Source organism: Pongo pygmaeus, chromosome 1 (genome assembly GCF_028885625.2).
Source record: "Pongo pygmaeus isolate AG05252 chromosome 1, NHGRI_mPonPyg2-v2.0_pri, whole genome shotgun sequence".
Taxonomy (NCBI): domain Eukaryota; kingdom Metazoa; phylum Chordata; class Mammalia; order Primates; family Hominidae; genus Pongo; species Pongo pygmaeus.
Window position 1 is genome coordinate 221125427 of NC_072373.2, and position 19066 is coordinate 221144492.

At 42.2% G+C, this 19066-nt stretch overlaps 1 protein-coding gene across 8 annotated transcripts in view; it reads right to left on the minus strand.

The window, feature by feature from the left end:
- UBE4B (ubiquitination factor E4B) overlaps positions 1-19066 on the minus strand; it is a 148331-nt gene that overhangs the window by 71412 nt on the left and 57853 nt on the right. For 2 of the 8 annotated variants that reach the window (XM_063668065.1, XM_063668067.1), the window contains exons 3-8: positions 14207-14342; positions 8658-8745; positions 6791-6935; positions 5525-5608; positions 4317-4545; positions 3480-3866 (exon numbers count right to left, since the gene is read on the minus strand). In XM_063668065.1, coding sequence (XP_063524135.1) covers positions 3480-3866; positions 4317-4545; positions 5525-5608; positions 6791-6935; positions 8658-8745; positions 14207-14342 — 1069 coding nt within the window. Of the gene's footprint in view, positions 1-2686; positions 2843-3479; positions 3867-4316; positions 4546-5524; positions 5609-6790; positions 6936-8657; positions 8746-14206; positions 14343-19066 lie in introns of all 8 variants that reach the window. The other 6 variants (XM_063668070.1, XM_063668074.1, XM_054440103.2 and 3 more) reach the window with 4 other exon arrangements.

The window sequence follows — 19066 nt, forward strand, 5'->3', positions numbered from 1 at the left end:
CTGGACGCAGTGGCTCACGCCTGTAATCCCAGCAATCTGGGAGGCTGAGGTGGGCGGATCACCTGAGGTCAGAAGTTTGAGACTTTGGGAGGCCGAGGTGGGCAGATCACCTGAGGTCTGGAGTTTGAGACCACCCTGGCCAACATGGTGAAACCCTGTCTCTACTAAAAATACAAAAATTAGCCAGGTGTGGTGGCATGCACCTGTAATCCCAGCTACTTGGGAGGCTGAGGCACGAAAATTGCTTAAACCCAGGAGATGGAGGTTGCAATGAGCCAAGATCACTCCACTGCACTCCAGCTTGGGTGACAAAGCGAGACTCCATCTCAAAAAAAAAAAAAAAAGTAACAAAGTTTTTTGCTAGCTCTTCTTGGCTCTGACCCTACTTAGAAGAACCCTAAGTTCTTCTACTTGTTTACATAGTTATGTCATGTATTTTTACCCATGCTTTGGCATTCTTTTTTATATCAACTAAGAACCTATAAGCTGCCAAAATCTGGATGATCACAGTTCACTGTAACGGCCAACAAGGGACATATCAACTGACTGGGATGGCATTTTGTAATTAAGGAGTGAAATACTGGCACTTCCTTGCCAAAGGAACCGAGTAGATGCACAGACTCTCGGCAGCAAAAACAGTAGTAAGGAACAAGAACAAACAAGACCTATTTGGGCAAAAATGGAAAAGTGGGTGGCAGCACGGTGTGGTGGTGAACAAGAGTCTGGATTCAGGATGCTCAAGTCTGAATGCATTTCTATGACTTTGACCCTCTTGTCTGTCCCCCCGGCCCCGCCCGTTCCCCCCCGCCACTTCCTTACAGCAGGCTACAGCGAGGAGTAAAGGGGCTGATGCATGGACAGAGCTGACACCACATCTGGTGCACAATGCTCCATGAGTATTTGCAGATATTTTTATACACTTGGTACATTTTATTCCTCCTAGTAGGGAGAGAATTTAGATCTGAGGCAAGGCTGGGGTGTTAGAAGTCCAGAAAGAGAGGTATTAGTAAAAGCAGCACACAATCTGATACGGTTGTTAGAGAAAGTCACAACTAAATAGGCCAGTGAGAGAGAATTTCTCCCACAGAAAATTTACAGTAAAACAGATAACACAGCACTTTTACCATGTGGAAACTGATTCCTAGGAAGGATGCCTGCTTTATTATTATAATCATGTAATAGGATTTTATCTACGTGAAAAAGATATTTTTTCACCTTTGGGAAATTTACTTGAGAAATGGTGATAAAATGTTCAACGTAATACAAATATCAACCTTCCTGAATCAATATTCAACCTTGTATCAACATTCCTCTGTCTCTTTATATATTCTCTAATGATTCTTCTGAATACCATCGAATTGAATGAAGTATACCTAACTCCTACCGCAGTCTCTATTTATAGCCTGGAGTTATTTTTGAACAGTGCTGGGCACAAACACCAACCCAGTCCACAGGAAACTTCAATTTAAGAGCAAAATTGTAAGACAATGAGTCAGAGGATTAGAAAGAAGGTGCTATTATATTCTCTTTCTCAAAGTCACCTACACAACCCAAGTAGTGCTTTTCACTCGGTTTCCAGGGGTAAACATTCAGCAACATCCGGAACTATGTTTCAGCCTCTGCGGTCATTTCAAAGGCTCTTTAAACAAATGGGGTCTGGCTTCACTGAGGTCCAGGAGGTGCTAAGAGAAATTTAAGGCTAGACATGAAAGCAAAGTCACAGTTATGCCAGACGGTATGACCTCATATGTTCTTCGATGGATTGCCCAGACTGAGCTCAATGGGGGTGAATGGGGGGCGGGGGAGGCTGGGAGGGGGTGGGAAGGGAGCGCGCACACACACACACACACACACACACACACACATGCACACACACTTCCCCCAAATCCCAGCCCCTCTCCCATTACTAAATAGCAGCAATCCATGCAACTGTACTTAAGAAAACATGCCTCAGAGAGTACAAGTTGTCACATCTGATAGTTCACAATAACATTCTCACAATAGATAAATGAAGGGTCCCTCATTTTAGATCTAAAGGCGGATAAACTTGATGACTGATCTTTAATCTGTTTTCATGCTTTTGAAAAATGATTATATATAAAGTTTTCCTCCAAACTTGCTAGGCGACAACTCTGAAAATTCTGGGGCCAGACACAGTGACTCACTCCTGTAATCCCAACATTTTGGGAGGCCAAGATGGGCAGATCACTTGAGGTCAGGAGTTCGAGACCAGCCTGGCCAACCTGGGGAAACCCTGTCTCTACTAAAAATACAAAAATTAGCCGGGCATGGTGGCGGGCGCCTGTAATCCCAGCTACTTGGTAGTCTGAGGCAGGAGAATCACTTGAACCCAGGAGGAGGAGGTTGCAGTGAGCAGAGATCACGCCACTGCACTCCAGCCTGGGCAACAAGAGCAGAACTCTGTCAAAAAAAAAAAAAAAAAAAAGGAAAGAGAGAAAGGAGATGAGAGAGAGAGAGAGAGAAAGAGAGAGAAAGAAAGAAAAAGAAAATTCTCCTATGTGCTACTTTATCCCACAAGAAGGTCTGAACACATCAATATACCCTGGAGCCCACCTCATTTGACCTATCCTGCCTGGATTCAAAGCACACCCCTTGTTAGAGCTTATAGAAGTTAGTTCCTAAGCATCTACACACATGCAGGGGTAAGACTCCATTCCTCTGGTACCTGGACCCAAACTGGACACAAGAAAAATCATCACCACCACCACCACCACCTTCGTCATCACCATCACCATCATCATCATCTTCTTCTTCATCTTCTTCATCACTACTGTCCCCAGAAAGTGCGAGGAAGAGGAAGGAGAAAGGATTGTCGTACATACTACCACAACAAAAGCAAAAAAGGCCATCAGAGAACAAAGAAAAAGCAAGAGGGGGAGAAGCTTTTGCAACTGCTGTCCTTTTAAATAAACCGTACACTAAAACTTTTGGCCACTGACATGCAGAAACATAATTCACCTAAATTATAGAAACACATACAGGTACATTGAGAGAAGGGGCCACTGAATTAGTGGAATTCTGATACTGCTTCCTTCTAAGAGACTGAACTTACATATAACTAAAACTCAACACGTCAGGGCATGAACCGACCCACCCGACTCACCAGAAGTAAAAAACACCAGGCCCAGATTTGCTCCCACATCTGCTTGGTCTGATTGCATTTCAACTACCACTGGCAACAGGACAAAAGGCCAAAAAGGGTTCCTGTGTGCCCCAACTCTCAAAGGGAAGAAAGGGATTCACAATAGAATAGAGCAACCCAAACTTTCCAGCATGATTAGAGCCTGGCAGAAGCATGGACTCAGAGTACGTGCCTACCAAACTAGTTAGCCACACAGGTTAATAACCCAAAACAACAATTTAACAGAGTCAGTGTCACACAGCACTTCTTCCAAACCGTGTTAATCTCCTTTCCCTGCACCGCAAACACACACGCAACTCTCCTGTGGGATAAATACCTAGGAGAGATCCTCAGGGAGGAGGGGCGTCTGCTCACGGCACTGGGTGAGGCGGGTGGTAGGGGTGGACCCGTGCTGCTGGGCCTCTGTCTGGAACTGCTGGCGGGTACTGCTTGGGGGCTATTGGCGAGGGCAGGGGGACTTGGGGAGCTCGACAGAATGGAGACGCCTGAGGATGCCCATGGGTGAGTGACAGTGTAGGGGCGATACCGCGGGGATGAAGGCTGGCTTCCCGCAGCAGTTCCAGAGGCTGCACTGTGAGGACTGAGGGGAGTGGAAGGCACAGCCAACTGGCTGGCTGCACGGGAAGGCGAGGCAAGAGACGGGCCCATCACGGGAACAGAGCTCCAGAAACTGGGAGTGGGAGCCGGACTACTTTCATAGAGGCTAAATTAGTTGAGAAAGGGAGGAAAGAAGAGAAAAATCAAAGAAAAACTTGAGATAACTAACTAAAACAGAAAATATCAAGCTTTTAAAGGAGAATAATTTCAGTTCAAGTATATCTAGCAGATAAACACCTAAATAATTATAATCTAATTGCTCTATTGATCTACAGGCTATACTTACAAGACAATGAAGTCCCCATTCGAAGAATGATGTAGTATACACAGCCAACTGCTTCTAAAATTTCATCTAGCAATATCTTAACCATAGAGAGCCAAAAAATAATAATCTAGAAAAGAGAATTCCACTTCCAATGACTAAATCCACCTCCCCAAATACGATATGCCATACCCTGTATGACACTGATTAACACTGTCAACAAACATTCCCTTCGCCTATGTAGTTCACAGTTATTTTACTACCAGTAAGATGTGCAAAGAGAACCACACTGACCTAGACAAAGAGCTGGCACCAAAGGAACCCACGTTGCAGAACATGGGGCTTGTTCCTGGATTGGAGCCAGTGTTTAGCAAGAGATTTCTGTCTGGTGACCGTGCTGCTGCAGCAATTGGCTGTGATGTGGCTGTCAGACTGGCAAATGGGTTTTCATCTCTGGTCTGAGTGGACATCATTAGCACTTCCATTAAAATCTGGCCAATCAAGTCCTTAAAATCGGAGAACACTGTTGGAAAGGCAGAATAAAGAACAGGTTACACACAGTTCGAACACAGGTTACACAGCCCTTGAATAAGCCAGCTGACCCCGAGTGGTTCGATGCAGTATATCCTGGATTAGATTCTGGAATGGTAAAAGGATATTAGTAGAAAACCTGGTGCAACCTAAATAAAGCCTTGTGTTTAGTTAGTAGTAATTTCTTAGTTCTGACAAATGTACCATGGTTATATAAGATATTAACGTCAGGGGAAACTGGGTAAAGTATATACAGGAACTCCCTGCACTAACTGAAACTATTCCAAAATTAAAAGTTTATTAAAAAGAAAGTTGGGGTGCAGTCATTGAGAGTTACCACTGATGTATATTAATTGTAAAAAGAAGCTACTCCCAACTATAGAGGTTACTTTATTATACTACAAATGCAACTGGGTTAATATTTCTTAGTCTAGATATGTTTTATAGACAGTAATAAAACTATTAAGTCCAAGGTTCAAAAGATCTTATGAAGGGTCCAATATCTAGTCACCATGTGGCTTTCAGGAGCAAATGCTACATTCTAGCTTCCTCCTTATTCTTTGCAGCTCCCAGTTGATTTACTGTTGGTCTTTAGATACATTTTAAATACCACTAAACAAAAGTTTTAATTCATGGAAATTTTATCTCATTTGGTTATTCAAAATTGCCACTTACATGTGTAAGACAGATTTGAGAATCTTAAGATTTATAATAACAAGTAGCAGAGTTTCAAATACATGGTCTGCTCCATTAGCAGAGTTAATAAGTAAAATCAGAAATAGTTTTATCTATCCTCCAGAAATACAAAGGACTTTTTTTTTCCCTCCTCAGAAGATAGGCAGCACAGAAAAGAGAAAGGCGATCTCCTTGATATTCAAGCATCCATTTAAAATCTATCTATTGAGGGACTCTTTTATGCAAGATATCCTTCTAGGGATACATCAATGAGTAAAACAGATAAAAATCCCTACCATGAGGGAGGTTACATTCCAGTGATAGGCCAAAAAAACCACTCCAGCACACCTCCCATACCTCTTCTGCGTTCCAAATGACTGCTGTAAAGAAAAAGGATAGTGCCCTATGATGCTGATATCTTGCTAAGAGTTTTATTATTTTGTTACAAGCTTGGCCTCTTAAAGTTGAATATCAGAAACACAGCAAAATGTCATTATGTTCTATCTTGCTAAGCAATTTAACCAAATAGACCAATTCCACCGTCTATACATGGCTTCATAGGAACTTAAAGCAGGTATAGCTCATACAGAACACTTCTCTCAGGATCCCTGGAGACCACCCACTATATCTATACTTCATAAGAGGAGGTAAGGCCAGGCTCGGTGGCTCAAGCCTATAATCCCAGCACTTTGGGAGGCTGAGGCGGGCGGATCACGAGGTCAAGAGATCGAGACCACCCTGGCCAACATGGTGAAATCCTGTCTCTACTAAAACTACAAAAATTAGGCCAGGCACGGTGGCTCATGCCTGTAATCCCAGCACTTTGGGAGGCCAAGGCGGGTGGATCATGAGAACAGGAGATCAAGACCGTCCTGGCCAACATGATGAAACCCTGTCTCTACTAAAAATACAAAAATTAGCTGGGTGTGGTAGCGCATGCCTGTAATCCCAACTCAGGAGGCTGAGGCTGGAGAATCGCTTGAACTCAGGAGGTGGGGGTTGCAGTGAGCTGAGATTGTGCCACTGCACTCCAGCCTGGTGCCAGAGCAAGACTCTGTCTCAAAAAAAAAAAAAAAAACTACAAAAATTAGCTGGGCGTGGTGATGCGCGCCTGTAGTCCCAGCTACTCCGGTGGCCGAGGCAGAAGAATCGCTTGAACTCGGGAGGCAGAAGTTGCAGTCAGCTGAGATCATGCCACTGCACTCCAGCCTGGTGACAGAGTGAGATTCCATCTCAAAAAAAATAAATAAATAAAGAGGAGGTAATGCTCTAAGCACCTTCTTACTACAAAGAGAAAAACTCCAACCCTGAGAAAATGGAGACCATTAACTTATTTACATAGTATTGTAGAAATCATGGAAATGAAAAATAAGTTATCGATAAGATCAGTGGAAAGGGAAGAAAGTGGCTAAACAACTGTGTCCTCATCAAGAAGTATCCCTGTCATCAGAAATACAACCCAAGAGCAAGATGGAGTGAACGTGGATAACAAAGGGCAAAGATCTCACATCTTATTTTCTTGTCGAGTACTCTGCAGTAAGACTGCTGAGCTAGATTCCTACCTTCTTTTGGGTTCTGCTTAAACTGTGCAGAAAGAGAAGAAAGAAAGATGACATCTCTGTCCCGGTCCTTCCAAGAGACACGGAAGATCTTACAGACCAGCTGTAAGGCCTGCTCTTCAGACACTTCAGGGCCCGAGGAAGGCTCCTGGTGAAGAAGATTTGCAGGTTAACTTCAAATAAGAGGTATGAGTTAAGTATTTCAATAGGAATACGTTATTCTGATTTAATTCATTATTAGTGACGATATTTTTAAAATGCATGAAACCATTCACCCACTGATTAGGGGAAAAGTAAGCCTATTCCTATAACATCAAAGTTACAACATCTAAGTCTCATGAGCTTACAATACAATCTATGGGGAGCATAAAAGAGCAAAGATGGCCGGGCGTGGTGGCTCACACCTGTAATCCCAGCATTCTGGAAGGCCAAGGCCAGTGGATCACCTGAGGTCAGGAGCTCAAGACCAGCCTGGCCAACATGGTGAAACCCTGTTTCCACTAAATATACAAAAATTAGCCAGGCGCAGTTGCAGGCGCCTATAATCCCAGCTACTCGGGAGGCTGAGGCAGGAGAATCACTTGAACCCAGGAGGCGGAGGTTGTGGTGAACTGAGATCGCACCCCTGTACTCTAGCCTGGGCAACAGAGTGAGGCTCTGTCTGGAAAAAAAAAAAAAAAAAAAGAGCAAAGGCATTATCAAAAGTCACCAAGGAAAAATATGTGAGAGGATGTACATATCCTATCTATTTACTTTTCTGAATTCCACAGGACCAGGTTAACACCCTAGGTGCATGACCAATTTTCCTCCAGGAATTTTTCAAAAACGTAACATTTCTTATTACATACCACCACAGATAAAATAGCATATAAAAAAGAAATTTGTAAATATTAAAGAACTATACAAAATAAAGCACTGCACCACTAGGAGGCTACAGTGCAACTTCTTATTTTTTCTTTTTTTTGTTTGTCTTTTTTATTTTTGTTTACAGTGCAACTTCCAATAATCATTAACATGTGTTGCTAAAGGATTCCTAATAATTTGCTAAACAGAAAGTGATGTAATTATCTATATTAATACACACACACACACACACACACCCTAAATGCAGAGCACTAAGCTCAGGTGATATTCAAATATAAAGGCTTCATGTTTTCCAAAACCTTCCACTTGCTACTAGATTCTACATATTCTTGCTTCGATTCCCAGTCATTTTCCTCAGAATACTGCTAAAGATGTGACGATCTACTTGCTTAAAAGCAAAAGACCAGGCCGGGTGCGGTGGCTCACGCCTGTAATCCCACACTTTGGGAAGCCAAGGCAGGCGGATCATGAGGTCAGGAGATCGAGACCATCCTGGCTAACACGGTGAAAACCCATCTCTACTAAAAATACAAAAAATTAGCTGGGAGTGGTGGCGGGTGCCTGTAGTCCCAGCTACTTGGGAAGCTGAGGCAGGAGAATGGTGTGAACCTGGGAGGCGGAGCTTACAGTGAGCCGAGATCGCACCACTGCTCCAGCCTGGGCGACAGAGCGAGACTCTGTCTCAGGAAAAAAAAAAAAAAAAAAGCAAAAGACCACAAAAAGAATTCTAATTTGCTCTAAATTAGTTCCTATTACAACCTAAATTTACTGTAAAATCATGGCCCTGAACCAAAAACAGATGGATATTATCAGATCAAAGGACTGAGTTACACTTCCATGAATAAGGGTAATCTAGGTTATTCGTTTTTCCTCAAAAGAATAAAAATAATCACCTGCCTAGGACTTCCTGATTTCGGGTGGCCCTACTCTAACAGACTCTACAGATACAAGACATGAAATGTGTTTATTTCTATTACCTGTACCAAGGGCTTCATCGCTTACCAACCTTATCACTGAGGCTCCGCTTTTCTCTTCGATCATTTTCATCAACCTCCATGTTTTCAATTCCTGAATCCACATCCACCTGGGACATGCTTAAAGTACAAAAGACAAATAAGCCTTTTACCTTTCATAAATAAGCACAATGTCACTGTAGCTGCTGGGTGAGAAAATGTTTTAAAATATCAGTTAAATCAATCAGGAAAGCAAAATGATAATGGTCCATCTTTTTTCTTATTAATTTTTAAGAGTTCTTCATAAATTAGGATCTAAACAATTTGTCTCTTATACATGTTGAAAATATTTTTCCTAAGTTGTCATTTTCTTGGGCTTACTTTTTAAAAGTATATCATTGGCCGAGTGCAGTGGCTCACGCCTGTAATCCCAACACTTTGGTAGGCCAGCGCAGGTGGATCACCTGAGGTCGGGAGTTCGAGATCAGCCTGACCAACATGGAGAAACCCCATCTCTACCAAAAATACAAAATTAGCCAGGCGTGGTGGCACATGCCTGTAATCCCAGCTACTCGGGAGGCTGATGCAGGAGAATCACTTGAACCTAGGATGCAGAGGTTGCGGTGAGGCAAGATCGCACCATTGCACCCCAGCCTGGGCAACAAGAGCGAAACTCCTTCTCAAATAAATAAATAAAAGTATATCATTAAAGTAGGTTATCTATATATAGTATTTTAAAATAACATAAAATTCAACCAGGCCAGGTATGTTGGCATGCGCCTATGGTCCAAGCTACCTAGGAGGCTGAAGCTGGAGGATCACTTTAGCCCAGAAATTTGAGGCTGTATGCACTATTACTGTGCCTGTGAATAACCACTGTATCCCAGCCTGGACAGCATAGCAAGACTCCAGCTCTAAAAAAAATTAAATAAACATTTTTTAAAATTTAATTAAGAAAATAGGCTGGGCACGGTGGCTCATGCCTGTAATCCCAGCACTTTGGGAGGCCGAGGTGGGCAGATCACAAGGTCAGGAAATCAAGACCATCCTGGCTAACACGGTGAAACCCCATCTCTACTAAAAAATACAAAAAATTAGCTGGGCGTGGTGGTGGGCACCTGTAGGCTCAGCTGCTCGGGAGGCTGAGGCAGGAGAATGGCCTGAACCCGGGAGGCGGAGCTTGCAGTGAGCCAAGATCGCACCACTGCACTCCAGCCTGGGCGACAGAGCGAGACTCCGTCTCAAAAAAATAAAAAATAAAAATAAAAAATTTAATTAAGAAAATAAAAAACTCAACTGAAGTCTTATTACAAAAACTGGTTAAGTACATATCATTTACCCTCAATTAAACAATTGCCCTAGCACCATTTACTGGAAAGATCATCCTTTTTACATTAATATGAAATCTCCTATGTCACGTGTCCAATTTTCATTAATGAGTGGGTCTATTTCTGGAGACTCATTACTCTTCTGTTAGACAATTTGTCTGTCCCTGGCCAATACCACTTTGTCTTAATTACTAAAACCTCACAAATCTTGATATCTGCTAGGTCAATGTCTCCATTTTATTCTTCTACTTTAAGAGGCCTTAGCTATCCTTGGCTCTTTCCTCTTCTACACATACTTAGGAATCAGCCTGAGGAATTCCTTAAAAACCCTCCTGGGATTTTGACCAAAATTTTTTTCACTCTTAGAGATCAAATTGGGAAGAAGTAACATAATTATATTACTGAGTTTTCATTACTCTCCAAGTATTAAGATCTTCTTTAAGGTCTATCAATAAGCTTTAATAATTTTCTTTATAAAAATTTTATACTTCTTTTGCTAAATTTATTCCTAGGTACCATATGTTAATACTTTTTAATGAAATTGTGAATGGCACCTTTCTAAAAATTACGTCTTCTAACTTTTTGTTGTTGGCAGACAGAAATGCAACTGATTTTAAATATACACTTCTTATAAGCAACTTATTTATTTATACATAGAAAGTTTACATGTAAATAATTTTTTTTTTTTTTAGACAGAGTCTTGCTCTGTCACCCAGGCTGTAGTGCAGTGGTGCCATCTTGGCTCACTGCAACCCCTGCCTCCCAGATTCAATCTCCTGCCTCAGCCTCCCAAATAACTGGGATTACAGGCACACGCCACCACGCCCAGCTAATTTTTTTTGTATTTTTAGTGGACATGGGGTTTTACCATGTTGGCTAGGCTTGTCTCGAACTCCTGACCTCAAGTGATCTGCCTGCTTCAGCCTCCCAGAAGTGCTGGGATTACAGGTGTGAGCCACTGTGCCCAGCCAACATGTAAATAATTTATCTGCAAATTATTACTGTTGTTTCTTCCATTCCAATCCTTACTTGTTTTATTGCACTGCTAAATACAAGAAGAAATAGCAGTCATCCTTGTTCTTATTGCTGATTTTACAGAAAATGATGCTAACTTCTCACCACTGAATAGGAGAGTTGCCGTAGTTTTTTGGTAGATGCCCTTTATATTAGTTAGAGTAAGACAGGCTATACTGTAGTAACACATACACTCTGAAATCTTAGAGGCATAACACTGTAAGGATTTAGTTCTTGCTTACACAATGTCTGATGAGAGTGAAGCATCCTTACTCCATCTTTAATTTATGTCATCTGCAATACACAGCCTCCAAGGTCACTGGAGCAAGAGAAGAGAGGGACGGAGGAGGAACATCGGCTCAACTGCCTTCATCTAAAAGTGACACATGTCACTCTAGTTCATAGTCTACTGGACAGAACTAGTCACTGGCCCCAGTCTAACTGTAAAAGAGAATGGGAAATTCTGGGGAGCATGTGGAATATTTGGTGAACTTTGTCTGTGCCACACTGTGAGTTTAAAGATACTCCTTTCTGTTCCTCATTTTCTTATTATCATGAATTAATGTGGAATTTTATCAAACTCTTGCAGCTACCAACATTATAAGGATTTTCTTTTTAACATACAATATGGTAGATGATATTTATAGATTTTCTAATATCAATGCATCCTTGCATTCCTAAAGTAAGCCTAAATTGATCATGATATATTTATATTATATTGTATTATTTTAAAGCAAACGTAATTGAAATATAAGACACCTGTAATCCCAGCACTTTGGGAGGCTGAGGCGGGTGGATCACTTGAGGTCAGGAGTTTGAGGCCAGCCTGGCCAATATGGTGAAACCCCATCTCAACTAAAAATTCAAAAATTAGCCATGTGTGGTGGCCTATGTCTGTAATCCCAGCTACTCGGGAGGCTGAGGCAGGAGAATTGCTTGAACCCAGCAGGCGGAGGTTGCAGTGAGCCGAGATCGTGCCACGGCATTCCAGTATGGGAGACAGAGTGAGACTCCATCTCGAAAAAAAATAAGGATAAATGCTTGAGGGAATGGACACCCGATTTTCCATGATGTGTTATTTATTTATTACTTTTTTTGAGACAAAGTCTCACTCTGTTGTCCAAGCTGGAGTGCAGTGGTGCGATCTCAGCTCACGCAACCTCCACCTTCCAGGTTCAAGCGACTCTCCTGCCTCAGCCTCCAAAGTAGCTGGGACTACAGGTACACGCCACCAGGCCCCGCTAATTTTTGTATTTTTAGTAGATATGGGGTTTCGACATGTTGGCCAGGCTGGTCTCCAACTCCTGAACTCAAGTGAACACCTGCGTCGGCCTCCCAAAGTGCTGGGATTACAGGCATAAGCCACTGCTCCCGGCCTGATTTTTTTAAATAATATATTTCAAACCAGTACAGAAAAAAATGTGGAGTAAGAGTGAGTGGAAGGAAATCTCTCCAACTCTCTATTCTCCCTTTTTGATGTTTAGATATATCCTGGACCCCTGTTGTCTTTTTTTCCTTTTTTAAAGCTGAACATCTGCATTCACTATAATTTTAATGTTCTACCCAGAAATTTCAATCCTAGGTACACTTCAGGAGAAACCAAGGACTCTGTCCTCTGTATCTCTAAACATCTTTTATATTTTTCATCTGCTTTGTTCTTTGTGGTACATTCTGGGTAATTTCTTCAGCTCTTTCAGTTCGTCAATTCTTTCTTCAGCTATGTCTAACCTCTATTTAACTCTTACAGCAAGTTCTCAATGTAAATTACCTTTTCATTTCTAGATATTCTATTTGGTTATTATTATTATTATTATTATTATTTTTTGATGCAGAGTCTCACTCTTGTCACCCAGGCTGGAGGGCAGTGGTGTGATCTCAGCTCACTGTAGCCTATGCCTCCCAGGTTCAAGTGATTCTCCTGCCTTAGCCTCCCAAGTAGCTGGGGCTACAGGCATGCAACACCACACCCAGCTAATTTTTCTACTTTTAGTAGAGACAGGGTTTCACAATGTTGGACAGGTTGGTCTTGAACTCCTGGCCTCAAGTGATCCATGTCTGTGTTTCCCAAAGTGCTGGGATTACAGGCGTGAGCCACCACGCCCAGCCCCTTACTCATACTTTTAATTCTTTTTCTTTTTTTGAGATGGAGTCTCACTCTATCGGCTAGGCTGGAGTGCAGTGGCACAATCTTGGTTCACTGCAACCTCCGCCTCCTGGGCTCAAGTGATTCTCCCGCCTCAGCCTCCCCAGTAGCTGAGATTACAGGCGCCTGCCACCAGGCCCAGCTAATTTTTTGTATTTTTAGTAGAGACAGGGTTTCCAGGTTGGTCTTGAACTTCTGACCTCAAGTGATCCACCTGCCTCGGCCTCCCAAAGTGCTAGGATTACAGGCATGAGCCATCGAGCCCGGACTTAATTCCCCTTTTCATCTGTTTAGCCCACTGACACGAACCAAGGACACTGCTTGAGGGGAGAGGAGCCAGGTCCAAGGAGTCTGACTTGCTCAACCATGAAAGGAATCAATACCTCAGCCACTCTTACCACCCATTTTTGGCACATATGCAACACAGGAGGGCTCTTTCAAGACACCCTGATCCTTATGAAGCAAATAGGGTATTTGGCTTACCTGTCTGAAGTATTACAAACTTTTAAATTTCACTACTCAGTAAAAGTTTTAGGGAGAGGCATATGCTTGCCAACTTTATATTTACAAAATGAGAACAGATGTTTTTTTTAACTGACTACACCATTATTTCATAAAAGACATTTAATACATAAGTATAGTGGGCCACGCACAGTGGCTCATGCCTGTAATCCCAGTCCTTTGGGAGGCTGAGGCAGGAAGATCTCTTGAGGCCAGGAGTTTGAGACCAGCCTGACCAACAGGTGAAACCCTGTCCCTACTAAAAATACAAAAATTAGCCAGGCATGGTGGCACACGCCTGTAATCCCAGCTACTCAGGTGGCTGAGGCAGGAGAATCACTTGAACCTGAGAGGCGGAAGTTGCAGTGAGCCATGATTGCACCATTGCACTCCAGCCTGGGCAACAGAGTGAGACTCTGTCTCAACAACAACAAAAGTATGAAGCACATTTCTGAATAATACAAAATCTTTAAATTTAATACATTTGACACTAATTTGCTAAGGACTGGCATGGGTCTCTAGCTGGCATTTCTGACTACGGACTACAGGCTAAAGTGAATGGATCTTTCTCTTCCCCTAAATAAAAGAGCATATTAGAAAACTGGCTTCATTTTACCTTTTCTCACATGAGACACCATCGATATCCATGCTCTGAGAACGTGAGAGAGACTGAGATTGCGTTTCAAGGCTATTAGAGGGCGAGCTGCTGAGAGAACTGACTCCTTCACTGCTCTGGCTTCGATGGGCTACTCCTAAACAGAAAACACAGGAAGGATGAAGCCCCATGTGAAATAATGTTCAAGTTATTTGTGACAGCAACAGTAAACACGCACAATCTGCAGTCACACCATCATGACATTGCAGCAACCGAGGTATTTCTATCAGAAGATTATATAAAAAGCTGGAAACAATAATAAAATCATAGGAACATTACTAAGAAATCATAAGTTATCAATATACTTCATATGAGGTCAGTAACAGAGCTACACCTAATGCCTAAAACTCACCCCTCATCACCTCTCTTGCACCAATTCAAACTATGGTCCACAAATACAAATTAGAAATACAAATTAACTTCCATGATAGTCCAGAAAAATCCTCGGAATGCACCCAAAAGAAGATATATAATAAACCAGGCCAATGTAGTGGCTCATGCCTGGAATCCCAGCACTTTGGGAGGCTGAGGCAGGTGGACCACCTGAGGTTTGGAGTTCGAGATTAGCCTGGCCAACATGGTGAAACCTCATCTCTACTAAAAATACAAAAATTAGCTGGGCGCCTGTAATCCTAGCTACTCGGGAAGCTGAGGCAGGAGAATCCTTTGAATCTGGGAGGAAGACGTTGCAGTGAGCCACGATCACACCACTGCACTCCAGCCTAGGCGACAGAGCGAGACTCCATCTCAAAAACACAAAAGGATATATTAATAAACCTATAGAAAAATGTGTGATAAAGCAAGTATAATAAAACATTAATGAGGCTGGGTGTGGTGGCTCACACCTGTAATCCCACCATTTTGGGAGGTCGAGGCGGGTGAATCACAAGGTCAGGAGATCGAGACCATCCTGGCTAACATGGTGAAACCCTGTCTCTACTAAAAATACAAAAAAATTAGCTGGGCATGGTGGCAGGCGCCTGTAGTCCCAGCTACTTGGGAGGCTGAGGCAGGAGAATCGCTTGAACCTGGGAGGCGGAGGTTGCAGTGAGCCAAGATCACGCCATTGCACTCCAGCCTAGGCAACAGAGCGAGACTCTGTCTTAAAAAAAAAAAAAAAAAAGTTAATGATAGAATCTAGATGGTGAGTATAAGGGTGTTCCCTGCAAAATTCTCTCAACTTTACTGTATGTTTACAATTTTTATAATAAAATGTTGAAAAAAATATGAGTGGACTCAACAATGTCCTTTGATATAGATCGATCCATTTATTGATTGAACACCTTAGTGGAAATTAAAAACCTGACACTTTGTTGCCCTCACAGAGCTGACAGTACAGTGAAACTGTAGTCACTAGTACAGGGACAAATGATTTCTCACAGCAATTTCCCATCAATGTCTTTAAAATCATGTTTTACATTGAAATTTTAAAAATTACTTTAACTCTATGAATATCTTCCTATGAAAAAAGAAGAATGTTTACCCAGGCATTTGCAAGTACTTTAAAATATATATACCTATGGTGCTGAAAAGGAAAATGACACGTTTAAAAAAACCATTGGCTGGGCACGATGGCTCATGCCTGTAATCCCAGCACTTTAGGGGGCCGAGGAAGGCAGATCATTTGAGGTCAGGAGCTCGAGACCAGTGTGGCCAATGTGGTGAAACCCTGTTTCTACTTAAAATACAAAAATTAGCTGGGTGTGGTGGCACACTCCTATAATCCCAGCTACTTGGGAGGAGAATCGCATTAACTTGGGAGGTGGAGGTTGCAGTGAGCCAAGATCGCCCCACTGCGCTGTAGCCTGGGTGACAGAGCAAGACTCCATCTCAAAAAAAAAAAAAAAAGTATGAAAAAAGAAAACAGAGAAACTTGAGTTACCCGTTGTAGTGAAAACAATTACTGAATACGAATAAATACAATTTTAACCCTTCCAGCATTCTATGAAAGTAAACTTGCCACCTTTTAATGCTTCTCTTCATTGAAGAATATTACAAAACATTTATCCATTCCTGAAAGCAGTTCTTCACATGTACTAATTTATTAAAACTTCTGCAGGACTTATGAAGGAAATAAACTAAATTTTCTCTCTTTCTAAGACTCAAGTAAAATACACAAGGCATCTACTGTAGTGAGAATTCTGAAACAAGTTCACAGAATACAGTAAAACTTTTGATTCATTAATTTCAGGAAATATAACCCAAAGTAAGCCCTGAAAAAATACTTATTGAAGGAATAAATAATACAGCATCATAGGGTTCTTAGGAGAATATTATTTTACCTATCACAATTAAAGGCCAAGTAACTTTTTAGTTAAAATTAATCAATAATAAACTTCAATGATCATTATGGTAGCAAATAAGCAGGCTTTAAAATTTCTACCCTACAAAACAAGTTATAAAATTAAACACATAATTACAAATTGTTTTAAAAAACTGTATCTGTAGCATAGTATAGTATGTGTACAATAATACTGTAGTAATATAGCTCCAGTGTATATCACATAGTGTAACACACTGCATTTGTAATATTTTTATAAGGCATCAAAGAGATCATCTGAATTCATTTTTTCCTGCATCTTCCACATGATCTTCACATTTCGGATCAAGTGGGGCAATTCTGCAAAAATTTATCATGTATACAAGTGCTCCTCAATCTCTAAACACCAGGGGACTCCATTCCTTCTTTTCTTTCTTTCTTTTTTTTTTTTTTTGAGACAGAGTTTCACTCTTATTGCCCAGGCTGGGGTGCAATGGCACGATCTCAGCTCAAAGCAACCTCCGCCTCCCGGGTTCAAGCAACTCTCTTGCCTCAGCCTCCCGAGTAGCTGGGATTACAGGCATGCGCCACCACGCCCAGCCAATTTTCGTACTTTTAGTAGAGATGGGGTTTAACCATGTTTGTCAGGCTGGTCTTGAACTCCTGACCTCAGGTGATTCACCTGCCTCAGCCTCCCAAAGTGTCAGGATTACAGACACAAGCCACGGTGCCCGGCCTCCTTATTTTCTTTTAAGAGATGGGTCTCAGCCAGGCGCAGTGGCTCACGCCTGTAATCCCAGCACGAGGCAGGTGGATCGTGAGGTCAGGAGTTCGAGACCAGCCTGGCCAATATGGTGAAACTCTGTCTCTACTAAAAATACAAACATTAGCTGGGCGTGGTGGCATGCACCTGTAGTCCCAGCTACTCGGGAATCTGAGGCAGAAGAATCGCTTGAACCTGGGAGGCGGAGGTTGCAGTGAGCCAAGATCGTGCCACTGCACTCCAGCCTGGGTGACAGAGCAAGATTCTGTCTCAAAAACAAAACAAAACAAAAGATATGGGTCTCACTATGTCGCCCAGGGCTGGAGTGCAGGGGTGTGATCCTAGTGCACTGTAGCCTCAACCTTCTGGGCTCAAGGGATCCTCCTGCCTCAGCCTCTGAGTAGCTGAAACAAAGAGCATATGCCACCATAACCCATTTCTCTCCTTTCTTAAATTTAAAATACTGATGGTCAGTCGTGCCTCACATCTGTAATCCCAGCACTTCTGGGGAGTCGAGGAGAGAGGATCACTTGAGGCCAGGACTTTGAGACCAGCCTGGGCAACACAGAGACCCTGTCTCTACAAAATACTTAAAAAATTAATCAGGCAGTCCGGGCGCAGTGGCTCACACCTGTAATCTCAGCACTTTGAGAGGCCAAGACGGGTGGATCACTTGAGGTCAGGAGTCCAAGACCAGCCTGACCAACATAGTAAAACCCTGTTTCTACTAAAATACAAAAATTAGCCTGGCACAGAGGCGGGAGCCTGTAATCCCAGCTACTAGGGAGGCTGAGTCAGAAGAATCGTTTGAACCCAGGTGGTGGAAGTTGCAGTGGGCCAAGATCGCACCACTGCACTGTGGCCTGGGTGACAGAGCAATACTCCATCTTAAAAAAAAATAAAAATTAGGCATGGTGGCATGCACCTGTAATCTTAGCTACTTGAGAGGGTGAGGTGGAAGGATTGCTTGAGCCCAGGAATTAGAAGCTGCAGTGGGCTATAATCATACCACTGCACTCCAGCATGGGCAACAGAGGGGTCTTTTTTAAGACCCTGTGTCAAAAAAAAAGCACACTCACAAAAACCTGATGGTGTCTTTGATTTTATTTAGAAATCAATGTGAATTAAATATTGCAACTGAAAACACATCAAATCAATAGTACAAAATCTCACTCTGTTTTCAAACCTCACACGCTCTCTTGTCCTCATGCCCTCTCCCACCCCAAACTTGAGGAATCATGGTCAGGAAGCCAAGTCTCAAGGAATACGGGTTTTTTCTTCCTTCATCTTCACAAAGCCAGATATTAAAGAATTAAAAAACGAACATAATCTGCTGTAACTCTCTTTTAGAAGATGAATAAACTCCCCACATATCAACTATAGAACAAATCTTCCACAAGTGAGGTGTGTAACACAGAATGGAGAAAGCTATGTCTGCTTCAGGAAACAGGAATTACCAAGCTTCCAGGCGGCAGTATCCAACTTCTATAACTGAGAAGAGTTTGCTAAAGGAAATTACGCATTCTATGTGGGAAGATCAGAACATCAAAGGACATAAAAATTTCATGTCTGTAAGACTTTCTCCTAGTATTGTAATATTTCCTGAATGATGTTCCCTTTCAAGTACAAACTAGACCAAATATCTACCTTTAACTTGTAACACTAGGCCTGTTCCAGTATTACACACACACACACACACACACACACACAAATGCATAGGCTTCTAAATTCCACCATAAAAAGAGCACAGAATTGTCAAAAGGGTCCTTGAAATCTCAATAAAAGGTCAAGTGTGGTG